Below are 14,229 nucleotides of genomic sequence, written 5' to 3'. Positions count from 1 at the left end.
TATCAATACACGAAAAACTTACTATGTAAATATTGTTACGGCTTACTAAGGAGTTCGAGGAAGAAGAGGGAGGCACGCGCAGACTGATCTGGGCTCTGAGCCGTTTGCGGCCAGCTTTGTTCCGTCGAGTACTCACCTGTATTAAACCCATTTCATCCGCTACATTTGGTGCTAGCTGCTGGGTGAACATGTCCTGGATTCGCCAGTACCCTGTCGCAGCCGCCCTGTAGCATGTTTGACACCTTTATTGCCTCAAGAGTTCCTTTCAATGGCTACTTCACAAGCGACGCATACCCAAGAACAGCGAGCTGAAGGAGGCGACCTTGCCCCATCAACGAGTTCCGCGCAATTTCCACGGCGAGATTGAAGAGGACGTTGAAGAATCGCTCCGACATTATGAAACGTGCAGCAAGTACAACCATTGGAACTCTACCGCCCGCCTGTTCAACGTTGTTTTTTTCCTTGCTGGCACGGCTGTGACTTGGTTTGACAACCGCGAGGAAACGCTCACGACCTGGAGCCGGTTTGTTGAAAATATCACGAATACCTTTGGAGGTACTCTTGCGAGGAAGGAACGCGCTCAACTTTCCCGACAGCAACAACTTCCCCAAAGAGCCCAGGTGATGATGATGATGTCCTCAGGCTTAAAGGCCAGATCAGTCTGCGCGCGCCTCCCTCTTCTTGCTCGAACTCCTCAGTAAGCAGCCAGGCGGCGTAACAATATTTTTACCCAGCTGCCCTATATATGTCTTTTCAGTCATCACACAGCAACTGTAGCCCCTTGTCTATCCGTAGTATGTGTTCTTAATTGTGAAACGTATTATGCACTCTGACGCTGCTTGATTTTTCTCGCCCATTAAATTATTCGTTCAAGATCGGCACGCATTCGGAAAGCAATTCTGTGATAGCCAACTTGACATTCTTCCCACATGCACTTGCACCTTGATTGCTTTGAAAAAGCATGCCATAAAATCCTTTATAAATATTATGCTGAAGTGCTCGTTTTTTAACTTGCGTCCCACTGCTCTGAACCCCAAGTAATCCTAGCCGCCTTCAACAAGTGGCTATGCTTACTGTTACTCATTTTGTTTTTTTATATATACCTCATCAAGCTCCAAAGATACCGTCCTTGGCTCTCCTCTTTTTCTTCCATACATTAATGGCCTTTAAAAAACACTCACGGATAGGCAGGATGCTGGTCGGAGTCTCTCTAAAAGCGCTCTAAATGTTCCTGTCTACATAAAATAGTGATTGCGAGGGGCACCAAATTTAAACGCAGGAAAGACATCAGAATTACAACCTAGATGGGAAAACCCGCAGCATAGATGCTATAGCATTTCCTTCGCTAATAATGGTTAAAAAGGTGGCTAATTTTTTTCTTTAATTGAGTCACTGCACAATCCTGCTGCACCAGAAGACAAGAATGGAGTAACACAATTAAAGCATGCATCTTACTGCGACTATTCATCATCATCAGCGTCATCAGATTCATTATACTCCCTGCAGGACAATGGCCTCTTCCATGTCTCTTCAAATAACCCTGTGCTTTGCTAACTGCGGACTCAAACTTCTTAAACTCCTCCGCGCACCTGACTCTTTGGCGCACCCTGCTACGCTTGCCTTCTCTTGCAATTCACTCCGTTACCTTTAAGGCCCAGCGATTATCGTACCGTCGCATTACATGCCCTGCGCACACCCAATTTTTCCTCTTGATTTCGACTACGATGTCATTAAGCCGCGTTTGTTCACTGACCCACTCTGCTCTCTTTCTGTCTCTCAGCGTTATACCTGTCATTTTCCTTTCTATAGCTCGCTGTGTGGTCCCCATATTAAGCTGAAGCCTTTTCGTTAGCCGCCACATCTGTGTCCCTTAGGTGCGTACCGGTAAGTTACAACTCCTTTATACTTTTCTTATGAGAGATGTTAGTAAACTGCCATTCATGATGTGACAGAACCTGCCATATGTGCTCCATCTCATTCTTATTCTTCTAGTTATTTCATTCTGAAGATCCCAATCGGCGGGCACTACCTGCCCTAAGTAGACGTACCCCTTACCACTTCCAGCACCTCGATGCAAGTTGTGAGCTTGCGTTTTCTTGCGCGACCTTTGAACATTACTTTGGTTTTCTGCATGTTAATTTTTAGACCCACCGTTCTGCCCTGCCTGTCTAACTCATTGATCATGCTTTGCAGTTCATCTCCGGAGTTACTAAATTATCTGCCGAGATAAAGGAGCCTTTTAGCGCGTGAACACCGGACTTTCACTGTCTGGCATCATGCGCTTAGCCACATTTTTATGTCGCAGCTCCTTCCCCCAATTTGCCCTTTGTGTGGCGCAACATCCTATCGTGTACTAATACATACGTTTCCATCGTACGCCATGCTTCCACCTCAATCCTCGATCAATACGCCCATCCCTTACCGCTCCCCTCCGCTACCCCTCCCAGTGGGAAGCAGCCGTCTTCAGCCCAGCTCTGGCGACCACCATAACCTGCGCACCCGGCCAGCCTTTTAGTGGCAGGAAACTTAGTCCTGGATCCAGGGCTCCACTTCTTGAAGGCCTTTTCAACCTTAGTTTATAATAAAGGTGTCTGTCTCTCTGCCTCCCTCGATGTGCTCCGATGTTTTGTGCTTTTTCTAATGTCAGAAGCTCGAAAGAGAACAAGAGGTTACAGGTGGCATGACATGCACAAAATTCCGTGTCATGTATCTCACGTTATCATCCTGGCTGATTGTTTGTCAGTTTTAGTCTCCCTTGAAACTTCCCAAATTTCTTTGTGCCGCTTCCTGCGAGTTTTTGTCCCGTCCACTGTAAAGGAGGTCCGTTTTGTCTGGGTTCCTGGTCATGCAGGCATTCATTCCAACGAGGTGGCTGATTATTTAGCAAGGTCAGCTCTTGACGGGCCAGTAACGCATCCCGTCCCGAATTTCAGTCTGCTGGCGATCTCCAGGTTTCAGCGGTTCCAACACATATCAGCCAGGTTACGCAATCCCTTACTAAATACTACTGATTATCAGCACTTAGCGTACAAATGGAACGTCCGTTCGTGTAAAACCAGGCAGTGTGAGGTATCAATGACGCGACTGCGGTGCAGGATTCGCAGTTTAAATTTTTACCTATGCAGATGTGAGTGGTCTCCGACAAACCTATGTGACTCATGCGGGGACGTTGAATCTGTGAACCATTTCCTGCTCTACTGTCCAAAATTCGCACTTCAGAGAAAGATTTACCTGGAGGTCCCTCTCTCCAGGTTAGGGCTCCCGTTATCTCTGCCAGTGTTGTTATCGTTCGGAGCGAGCGCCAAAGGATTTGCATTGGGTTCAGTTTGTGGGAATCGCCATGATTACATAATTGCAACTGGTAGGCTGATCTGCTAACTCCTTTAAAAGTCTCGGAGTTTTTTTTATTATTATTATTCTCGCCAAAATGTTCTCTGTTATTTCACTTCAAATATTCTTCGTCGTTTTTCATGAATACATTTTTCAAAATTCACGTTTGGCTCCGATATTTTGTCGTAATCCTATGAAAATTTCTTTATGTATACCACTATACCTTGGCCAATCCCCCACGTGGGTATGTGTCATTATAAAGAGGTGAAGAAGAAGAAGAAGGCGGCATGAAACGCAAAACGCCAGCTGCGTCGCGTCCTGGGGTAAAGACCCCTGACAGCGTTTACGCCACTCCACCTACTGAACTGAATGCAATCCCAGCGGGCATTGCGACCGCGGCACCGCCTCCAGTATTGCAACCCAGTGCCAGGGTGGCTCCAAGCGGCGGACCGCCGATCTCCAAGGTCCCGCCGGCGGCACCAGTGCAGTACGCGCCCTCCCAGGCTCCGCTCAAGGCAGGTCCGCAGGAAAGTCAGCCGCGTGTGAGTGATCTGCTTGTGCGAAGCACAGCCTTGATTTAGCGCCTAGTTTCAAGCTGTAGAAATGAAATACTTTGATAAGTCGCGTACCTTCTGCAATCATCTGTAGAGCTGTGGCCTTCATAGCTGCCGCTGCGCCATAAACACTAAACTCCACTACTTCTACAACTACTACTACGGCTGCGACCGCTACAACTTCTTCGATGCCTGGTACTACCGCTACTATGGACGGTGACTAGTACTCCTAGTACTCCTAGTACTCCTGCTGCTGCTGCTACTACTAATACTACTTATAACTACAACAAATAGTATTGATAAAACAACTCCATTGCTGCTACAGTACTACCACCACTGCTATCTCTACAACAGCACCTACTGCTGCTACTCTTGCTACTACTAATACTGCTGCTACCTCTACTACTACTACAAACTACGACAATCTGCTATTGCAATTACTACTATTACACCTTGTACTATACTGCTACAACTATGTGAATTCACTGCTACTAATTACTGCTAATACTAACTATTCTTCATCTGCCTCCTGTATTTAACAGGACTTATTGAATAGGAATACTCTTTTATTCGGGCTATCTCTAATACTACGTCACACCAACTATACCACTGTTTCACTAAACTGCTCCTGACTACTACTCAAAGTACTTTTAAAACTTCGAGTAATTAATCCTACTGCTACTCCTACAACTAGGCGTGCGTCTATATACACCGAGATGCTGACAGAAAAGGAGTGGCATATAGTTTCTCTTTCTCTACTCCACGACAAATTTTCTCGGCAGTGGTGCCGAAAGTTAAAGGGCCCAAAGACGCACTGTCTTCGTGCGTGGCGGAATAAAGTTCCCGGTTGCAGTGCACAGTTCCGTTAAAAGAGAGCAATTTTTCTGCGCTAGCAGCAGAGCCCCCCTAGCCGATTTCACCGATTTTGCCGTCCAAGCTGAACAAGCGCGTTGAAACGTCGGCTACAGAGGTCATGTGACCTTGCGATGTGATCACAACTTATTCACCGGGTTAAACTGCCCACCATGGCAGGTGGCACGTCTATTAATGAATGCCGCGGCAGGTTGCTCGGGAAAAGCATGAGACAAGTGGAACTTTGGGCTAGTTGGTTATGCATTTTCAAGCTAGCTCTCGCCCTGTGTCCCTCTCACGTCCTTGTTTCTCTCGCACTAAGCCCCCCTACAAATTGAGAAGAGTAACCTGGGTCTCACAAGCCACATCAGTGGCGGCCCCTGCCATCGAAGGACAGTGGCGTATCGCTTTACCGCTGCGCCACTACACCAGGAGAGGTCTGAGGACTCCCAGGGATCTATGAATGTAAAGTGCAGAATGACCGATTCCGCATATATGGCCAGTAACTCAATAAATTTATCGCGTCAGAGCCTTAATTAAGGCGGAGCAAATTTACCCCCTCCCCCCTCCCACCTTTAGGGCATTGGAACAATGAGGCCAACAGTAACCAATTTCCCCGATCTCTATCTGAAGCCTGTTTGACCTTGAAAACTGAGCCTCTAAATAAAACTGAAGCCCAAGTCGAAACAGAATTGCCAGCGAATCTAATTCGTATTTGGCGTAACCACGCTGGATCATGGATCATTTTTAGCTATTACTTTACTTGCCATCATACATATTTGATGCAAGGTTCTGGGAGAAATTTTTTATTGGTAATACTTCTCACATAACAGCACATTTTAAACGATATATACGCGCAAAAAGAGTCTCTTTCATTAAAGTAAATGGTTTAGGCACGTCCGCTTGAAAGAAGCTTCCATTGATGACGCCAGCTACAGCGCAGGCGGAGCGCATCAACCACACCGCGAGCAACGGAGCAGCGTGCCAGGCGGCTGTTCTGAGGCCGAGCTATCGGTGGAATGACAGAGTTCGAGACGCTCTGCCTGTGTAGCTTCCTGTCTACTGCCTAAAATATTTGCCGCCAAATGAAGAACTGGAAGTTTGGTTTATGCAGGAATAGAAAGAGGCAGCGATAAAAGGAGCTGTGTCGCTCTCAGTAAGAGACCAAGCCAATTTGTGAAGAAACGGCATCGCTGCCTTCTACTTTCATTGGTAAAATTATTAAGAAACTCAAATTTCGTAGAAATTTTGCCAATTTTTTTACTATCCTCTCGAAAAGAGATGAATAGAGCACGGAAAACTGTTACGATGAAGGTGATGAAATACGGAATGACAAATATTAAGGCGAAGGATTTCGCTACGAAAATGTATGTACTTGCAGACCCTTTGCTTTCTCGGCAGTTATACACGCGGGCGGTTTCCTTCAATTACAAATAGCGATGCGAACAGCCGTTGTCCGCTGTTTCAAGCTATATATTAAATTTTGCATCGCTCAGTTCTGCGTCTCAGGCAGCATGTTCAAGCCGAAAGGAATGTTTGAAGAAACTCTTTCACTTATGGAGGAGCTTCGTTCTTAAAAATTAGCAGGCGACTTAGCATGGTTAAGCCCTGAATATCATGCAGCAGCAGCACAAGTTATGATGGGCACTTAAGGCCCTTATATGGTAAGGGCGTTTCTTCTAAATGCCTTTGCCGTGCAGGCCTTTACCAAAAGGCTTTTATCCTAAATGCCTCGTACCGAAAGCCATTTACCTCAAAGGCATTTGACCTGAACGCCGTTGCTCTGAAGGCTTTACATTGAAGGCCTTCACCCCGGCCTTCACTCAGGTGAAGTTCTGCCAGGTCTACACACTTGCCATGTTACCCACAACGCGTTGGGCAGGGGAGCCGCCTGCCTCAAAGCAGGCTTCAGGGACGTACAGTATTTGTCAAAAGTATACAGCCCAAGAGGTCTGCTTCTGAGCCCTGCAGCGCTTCACCTCTTGCATACTCAGGGACCCTAATGTCGCGAAAAAGCGGGAGGAACTGAAGTCTTCAACCCTCCCAAACTTAGGACCGTCAAATGTGCTTAAGAGCCGCGCTACAGGACTTGGAAGCAAACCTCTTGGGCTGTATATTTTCGACAAAGACTGTACGTCTATACGCGCTTAATGCGCCTAGTAGTGCTACTGCAGTAATATATGCTGGCGTGAATGAGCCTTCATCTGAAATTTGGCTCTCAGGACTTCTGCAGTATTTCTCTTGATTGAGCGGCTGTGTTCAACAGCTGGGTTAATTTTGGGTACCTGAAAGCGCACTTGAAATGCTTGAGGAACGTTAAGAAATTCTCCTTTCTCGAACATTTAGTAACTTGGAGGATAGCGTGCTTTTGAGTAAATTTAAAAAAAAAGGAGAATCACGTGCTTCATCTACAAGTTTTCTCACCCTTTTTTTAGCCCCTCCCCCCCCCCCCTAAAAAAAAATATACAATTCGGATTTCCGGCACTTCAAGGCAAACTTTTACGCGCTTCTATACGATCATCTCGCCTGTTAGTAAATTCAGCGTTTTCGCGGCTCAGCTTATCGATTATGATAACTCAATTATCTTCCAAAACTCTTCGTCAGTTAGTTGAATCCTTCAGGGAATTAGACAACTGCTATTTGACCAATTCAACTAGCAATAGCAATCGTTAGTCGCTCGCTTTCCTCACACACCCCGTACTCTAATCTGTTTAGCCTGTTACTGCCTTACTTCCTATATAACCGGTTTGCTAATGTTTTGTGTCTGTTATATTATTCGCATTTTTATCACTTGTGATTCTTGGTTATTTTACTTTGTTATCCTATTTGGTTGGATTTTTGTGAATGTTAAAATGAAAGAGTAACCTGTGCCACCCCCACCCCTCAACCCTATGTAAGGTTTAGAAATTGACATGTTGAGAGAAAAATAATGTTTAACTTTTCGACTTAACAGTGCAACGTGGTTGTCATTTTTCCAGCCTCCAGCCCCGCTCCTTCAACCCCCGGCCTGTCCTGCAGAAGCAGCAGCCCAGGAACCAAGACCTCCACTGGCACAAGGGGCTGGCGGCGCAGCACAACAACCCCCGATTGCAGTGAATGCACAGGAGAGAGAGACTCAGAGAACGCTCAGTGCCATCGGTGGCCGCCAAAACTGGTTGCCTTTCCTTGCGCTATACTTTTGCGCCATGGTCATCATTCTTTCTGCGCTGATTGCCTACATAACCCTCGTCATCCACCAGCCCGACGACGTGACCGTGGAGACCGAGGACGCAAACAGGAGCCGAGCCTTTCCAATGGCGCAAGTGCCCTATGCTGCCTTGGACGAGAGTGACGTAAAGACCAATGAAGCCATAAGTCTCACTACAGGGACCGACCGGTCTTAGCGTTCACGGAAGAAATCTCCCGCTAATCGGATATTGACAATGAGTGAATGAACTATTACAACCATCGTTGTTTTGAAGCAGTGGTCTGTAATAACTTTTAGACACTACCAATGCAAAACTTACTTTCTTCTGAGCCATGCGGTGCTTGGCAGTAGAGTGCATGACGCATAAATTTGTATGCATTTTTGTTTCTCTCCGCATTTCTGTTTTAAAGCTACGATAAGAGATGCCTATGCGCTCTTTGAACGGAGCCCATCGATGTAACGACACTAAAAAATAAAACTAACTCAAGTTTCCGATCCTCATCAAATATGCTACAATGGTAGAGATATTGATACCTAAAAAGTACGAAGACGATTGCTACTACACTGCAGAAACTACACAGACCGAATTACAGCATGCACATTATTTTCTGTACAAACAGAAACTTTGCGTGCTCTTCGCAGTCATTGAAAAAAAAAATATTTTTGCTCGGACGTATTCCTAGATGTAGGTGTCATTGCATATTTAGAGAAGAAGACGAGAAAGGAATATTTTATTTATTCGCGTCGTAAAGGCGACGTTGGTCCAGTCATATTACCAAAATGGACGAAGGACGTGCCAGAGAAAGGGCGTTATTCGTGAAGATAGCACGAAGAATAGAGCATGGTCTGAAAAGGCGGAAATAGAGTATCTGGAGAGGAAGTTGTCCGTGCATGCAGCTCAGCACAGAAACAAGCGGATGGCACCCAGTGAAAACCGCGATATTGCACACACGAATAGGATAACCAGCAGGAGGAAGAAGAAGAACTCAAAATTGTCCCGAAGAAGAAGAAGAAAGGCGCTAGCGCTGCCTTCGCCATTCTCAACCATCCACCCCCAATCAGGTTGCCATTCGAAATGCTGCCTCTGCACTCTAAGCGTCCTGTTCCTCGTTCTCCGACGTCTGTGACAGCAGCACACTCAGCAAAGGACCGCTTTCCAGACCAGTCATCCAGGCATGAAAGTGGCCCAAGTTCCGTGGGTGCCCAGTACCCCGTACGCCAGGCCTTATCCGTTAGTGCTTACGTGGCCTTGGCGCCTTCCACTTCCGGCCCGGGCTCTTCGGCAGTCTCCGTATACGTGTCCTCGAAGTCGTCGGGATCACTGCCAAACGAGCCGGTCACGCAAGTTGACCCTCTTTATGAGTCGGCAGAGTAAGTATTGTGACGTTTTGTTCCGGTATGTTATGCAGACCGATCCGTGTCATTATTAATGAGCCATACTTAGTAATAACACTTGAAGGCTCCATAATGACATACTGCTTGTGCGTAATAGGCAGAAGATAATAGGAGAATGAGGGACTCTTTAGCTACGGTATAGGTATATGTATTAATTGGGCTGTAACACCTCAAGGTAACTTTGCTTATGAGGTACGCCGTAGAAGAGGGCTCACAATTAACTTCGAACACCTGGGTTTCTTTAGTCTGCACTCACATTGCAAAAAACAAGGGTGCCATACTGTTCATCTGCAGTGAAACGCGGCCCGTATCGCACCCGCGTCCTCGTACTCAGCAGTCGAGCGCCCTAACAACTGAAGGCAATGCTAATATTTTTGTTTTACGCTAATAGTAAACTAAATGCTTCGTAACATTTTTTGACGGGATATACTTTATCAGAAAACATGTGAAAAGGAAATAAATGTAAGAAACGTGATTTTCTGTCGTATCATTCAGTGTGTCTAGAGGGCCTCATTTTATCGTAGTTATGTAGCAAGTTGTCGAAAAAGAACGCAGAGCAGTGTTCGACCTCACGAGCTAGCAACTGTTATGCCGTCCCTCTTTTCTCTCGGCAGCGCCTGCTGTGGAGAAGTCATGATGGTATAATGCGAAATAATGACGGCGTGCTCAGTGGGTGCACAGCTGCCTAATGGTAAACATACTGCTGAGATATGCTCAAGGATCTTACATTGGCGGAAATAACTTCCTCAAGCGTGTCCAACATTCTAGGACAAAAATTTTTAAGAACTGAAAAATCGTAGATGCTGTTAGTAAAATATTTAAGGCAATAGACCATTCTTATTTCCACAAAAATCCTTCTTTTAAAGAGTTTCTCTTACTCGCATCGAACAGTTAAAACTGCCTTAGAAAACCAATAGAGAACCCTTTGGACGTTAGCAGAAACGCTATAAAATGCAAAATTACTGTTATCTGTTGCTGTTAGGTTATCTGAGGATATATTGATTTTTATAGTGAAATCTTACATTTCCATGAAAAAAAAAATTTGTTCATAAGTAGTTTTGCGCTCCAAAATGCTTTTGAGCAGAATCGTTGCGTATGTTACAATTCTCATTGTTACATCATTTTAGACGGCTTTTTGGTATACCAACTTAATTTTCTTCTGCGCTTGCCTCCGCCATTTCCGGAAACTCTCTTCTTCACTCAATCCGCTGTTTCCTACATCCTCATCACTTTCGGCCTGAACAACTGCATAGCGCGCTTAAAATAAAACAGCACGCTTGCCTGTTATAAGCGCAATTAGAAACACAATTTATTTGGCCATAATTTTATTTATGTCACCCAGGAGAGGCTAAAGGTGGCTAGAAAACATCCTTCCTAGGGGGCTTACATCCCGGTTCATACATGTGGGCTAATCAGCATAAACAACACAACACATGTATAATTGTTCAGCGCAAAACAAAACTCGTTTCCAAGCCAACACGCACAAGAGCAAAGCCTTTAAAAGCGCATAGAAACGAGGAAAGTTGTAAAATCTAAGAGCAATACCAGAAGTTGAATAATGAGCATATAATTAGGACTTTTGCGGGTATCTTAAAAAAAATGAAGCAGGAGAAAGTAACTGTGTCATTTTTAAGACAAAAAAAAATTGCCGACGATTACGTCACTTTGTAATGTGAAATTCGAGCGCGGCTCATCAGCTGTTTCAGCTTTTCAATAGATGGCAAAGAGTTCCTGCAAGACATGTATATACAATTACCGACAACCAAGCTCCCGCTCCATTGGTTTCGTAGCTTAAAGCAAGACTAAGGTGTCCACAGCTGGTTACAATGGTTTATGGGGTTTAACGTCCCAAAGCGACCCAGCCTATGAGGGACGCCGTAGTGAAGGGCTCCGGAGATTTCGACCACTTGGGTTTCTTTAATGTGCACTGACATCGCGCAGTACATGGGCCTCTAGGGCTAAGAGGAACCTCTATTTGCGCCTACTTTTTGGCCCATTTGTACCACTTCAAACTTTTCTATGAATATCATGTTTTTGAAAATGTGACCACTACTGATCTCTAACTGCAACCTACTGATCTCTCAATACTACTAGGTGCGTATCTGCAGTAGTTAAAGGTTAGCTAATAAAATCTAGCTGACCGGCTTACTTATAATAAGATTCACCTGTTCTTTAACGTATCCGAGCATAATTATTTCATTGCTGAAAACGCTATCTTTTTACCTCAAAAAGCTAACTTTCAAAAATTTTTTTCATGGGCTTCCCGTAAAGACGCTGTACATGGGATGTGGCCACTAATATCTTGACATATGCGATGCAGTAGAGCGATTGCCCTTCCAAGCACTTGCTCAGAGGAGTCCATTTCCAATTTAGAACGAACCCATCGATGAGCTTAAAATTCCACTTTGTATGTTCTGCAAAAAAAAAATAAACTGAAAATTAACAACTGCCCCAAATAAACCAATTGTGTGAATCGGTATAAAAAAAAAATTTCAGCAGCTGTAGAATGAAATCAACGCATGTTGGTAACACCAATTCAAAAAGGTGTGAACTGAACCACAAAAGTGCTTTTTTTAAAGCCTTGTTATGAACGTTTTCTTTTTCTCTTGTTTATTTAATATCAGCAGTGCAGTGATATATGCAAGGAGCAGCGGCAAACAAGTCAACTGACGATCGGATGAACAAAGAAAAGGACCAGGGAACGCCAGACATCAGTTACTGCTTTCTCATCAACGCGCCGATTCTTACCCGCGTATTAGGTTCAGAAAGGTTCGAAAATGAGTCGTTCAGCGAAAAGTCGCCTCGTGGTGCCATAGAGGAACAATGAGACTTAATCTTCTATGGTGGCGGCCACTCAGCCTCCACTTATATACCTTACACAGTGCTCCTAAGCCGCCTGCAGCCACCGTAACTCTGTTAAACCTGCGAATCGCATCCGCCCCACTGACCTTTCCCGGCTGCGTCAACTTTCGCTTTGGAATACAATGCGCTATCCGAAAGTACCATAGGCTGTTTCTCCCTGACTTAGATGCCTTGCCTTGTTCAATTTTTTTATTCCATCACGATATCATTAGTTCACAGTTTCCTAGCACAGCCTGCTCGCGTTATGATGTTCATCGTAGTGCATCATGTGGGATGATAACACCACACTTGAGTATACGACATATATTCTCTCCGCAGTCGCCATCCGGCAACCAATTCTTTTAGCGCAAACAGCAGCAGCGACGCGGAACCGGATGACTACACAGTGACGTCGCACACTCCAAGGAGGGAGCGGGAGAACCGCCTGGAGGGTGAACACCTGCTCATTGCGCTCACTGTGTTCAGCCTGGTGAGCGCGAGCGCGCTCGTCATCACGCTGCTGATGCGGGGAACCTTCGGCATGGCCCCGAGGGAGGGAGGCGAGGACGTCCTCGACCCCTCGCTGCTGCTGCTGGAGAACGGCTCGCTGCCATCCGACGACTCCGGCTTCAGGGTCGAGTTCGCTCGGCGCCAGACCCACGACGCGGGCGGAGCCCAGACTCCCAAGGAACCACCCTTCTTTCGGTCACAATGAGGCCCCGGATAAATGACACGAAGGAGCCGGTCATCACGTGGCCCCCCTCTCCGGAGACGTACCCTGAGGTACCAGAAGGCAATTTCACGGAACCAGATGGCAATCTGACTGTACCAGAAGGCAATTTGACGGATACCGGGTCAGATCCTACGTCGAACAAGACAAAGCCTTCGATCAGTGCGCAGCTAGAAGTTTCCGGCGAGATATTGTCGCCCAGCAGCGCTCAGAGCGAAGCGTCATATTCTATCGATTCGGCCAGCGAGCCTGCTGCTCTCATAGTACGACAGCTGGAGGCCTTGGGGAAAAACGTCACTGCTGATGGTGAAACTGGCGAAGATTACGAAGCTGGAGAAGGCAGCGAGGCTGGCGAAGACTACGAAGCTGGTGAAAATGAAAAGGTAATCTTGTCACTTTCAGCTGGCTCGTAGAAGTTACGCAGGAATATAGTTCTTTAGTTCTGTATTCCTTAGTTCTATATTCCTTTAGTTTAGCTGCTGATTCAAGTGGCCGCATGATATTTTTGGTTTACTATTTAAGAGTATGCTGAAGGCCCAATAGGCCACCAGACAGGGAAGAAACTTGTACATTAGGTGTTACAAGTAACTGACTACTACTAATAAATTTAAGTTTTCTTTGAATTTGGTCATGCCCCGATACTTTGTTTAAGCTGTACAACTCTCAATAATCCAATTCTTTTTACTTTTTATTTGTGTCATTTTTTTTCAAAAACAAATTGTAACCAGTCGTATAACTTCGAAAACCTAGACTGGGTGGCAGACAAAGCTGTAGCACCGAACTTTCCAGCATTAGAGCGACCACGGTCAGGGTGCAGAGACCCTTCGCGCGAGGATATTCTCAAATGAAGGCTGTCGCAGCCTAAATATGAATAGCCCGGTGTTCTGCGCTTTCGTTTTGCATTTAACCACGACCGCACAACGGAAGGTGATGTTTACTGAGCTTGGGCTTTGCCCCGTCAGAGCGCTAACAAAAGCAGTGCTCGGTGCTTTGTGTGGTGTGCACGCTCTTCGTATGTTAAAGCAACACACTTTCCCGCAGCGCGTACATCGATATGCTGTTCAGTACCGCTGCTAATTTGTTTACAAGGAAACATCAACAAAATGCCGAATAAATCAAAGAAAAATAACCCCAGTTGAAATCGCCAAAGTTCTGCCATAGACTAGAGGGGAAGCCGGCCGCATCAGTACATTCTCGTGCATGTGTATTTGTTTATGCTAATGAACAATGTATGAAAATAGCGTAGCAGGAATTAATTTCCGCCCTAATTTTTCAGTACGTTTCTGTAAGCTGTAAATAATCAAGAAAACCGGTTACACTTCGGATGACGTAATTGCAAT

At 45.6% G+C, this 14,229-nt stretch overlaps 2 protein-coding genes across 2 annotated transcripts in view; both read left to right on the top strand.

The window, feature by feature from the left end:
- The first annotated feature begins 3,617 nt into the window (after nt 1–3,617).
- On the top strand, nt 3,618–12,874 carry LOC149343403 (uncharacterized). The gene is made up of 4 exons (XM_089546958.1): nt 3,618–3,872; nt 7,715–8,090; nt 9,054–9,294; nt 12,499–12,874. Exons 1-4 carry the CDS (start codon nt 3,618–3,620, stop codon nt 12,872–12,874), a joined length of 1,248 nt encoding a protein of 415 aa, XP_089403084.1.
- Nucleotides 12,871–14,229, top strand: part of LOC149343400 (phospholipid-transporting ATPase ABCA3-like) — a 110,074-nt gene continuing 108,715 nt past the window's right edge. The window contains exon 1 of the mRNA XM_089546956.1: nt 12,871–12,994. Coding sequence (XP_089403082.1) covers nt 12,871–12,994 — 124 coding nt within the window. The remainder of the gene's footprint in view (nt 12,995–14,229) is intronic.

The sequence above is a fragment of the Amblyomma mixtum genome, chromosome 5 (genome assembly GCF_055824585.1).
Source record: "Amblyomma mixtum isolate Tamu chromosome 5, ASM5582458v1, whole genome shotgun sequence".
In the NCBI taxonomy this organism is placed as follows: Eukaryota; Metazoa; Arthropoda; class Arachnida; order Ixodida; family Ixodidae; genus Amblyomma; species Amblyomma mixtum.
The sequence above is the reverse complement of the archived record's forward strand: the minus strand, read 5'-3'. Positions and strand labels throughout refer to the sequence as shown.

Excerpts from the sequence above, each read along its gene's own strand:
- LOC149343403 (XM_089546958.1), top strand. The coding sequence starts at position 3,618 with ATGAAACGCAAAACGCCAGCTGCGTCGCGTCCTGGGGTAAAGACCCCT. Across the intron at positions 8,091-9,053 it reads AAAGACCAATGAAGCCATAA|CAGCACACTCAGCAAAGGAC; the intron begins GTCTCACTACAG and ends CGTCTGTGACAG. Across the intron at positions 9,295-12,498 it reads CCTCTTTATGAGTCGGCAGA|TCGCCATCCGGCAACCAATT; the intron begins GTAAGTATTGTG and ends TTCTCTCCGCAG.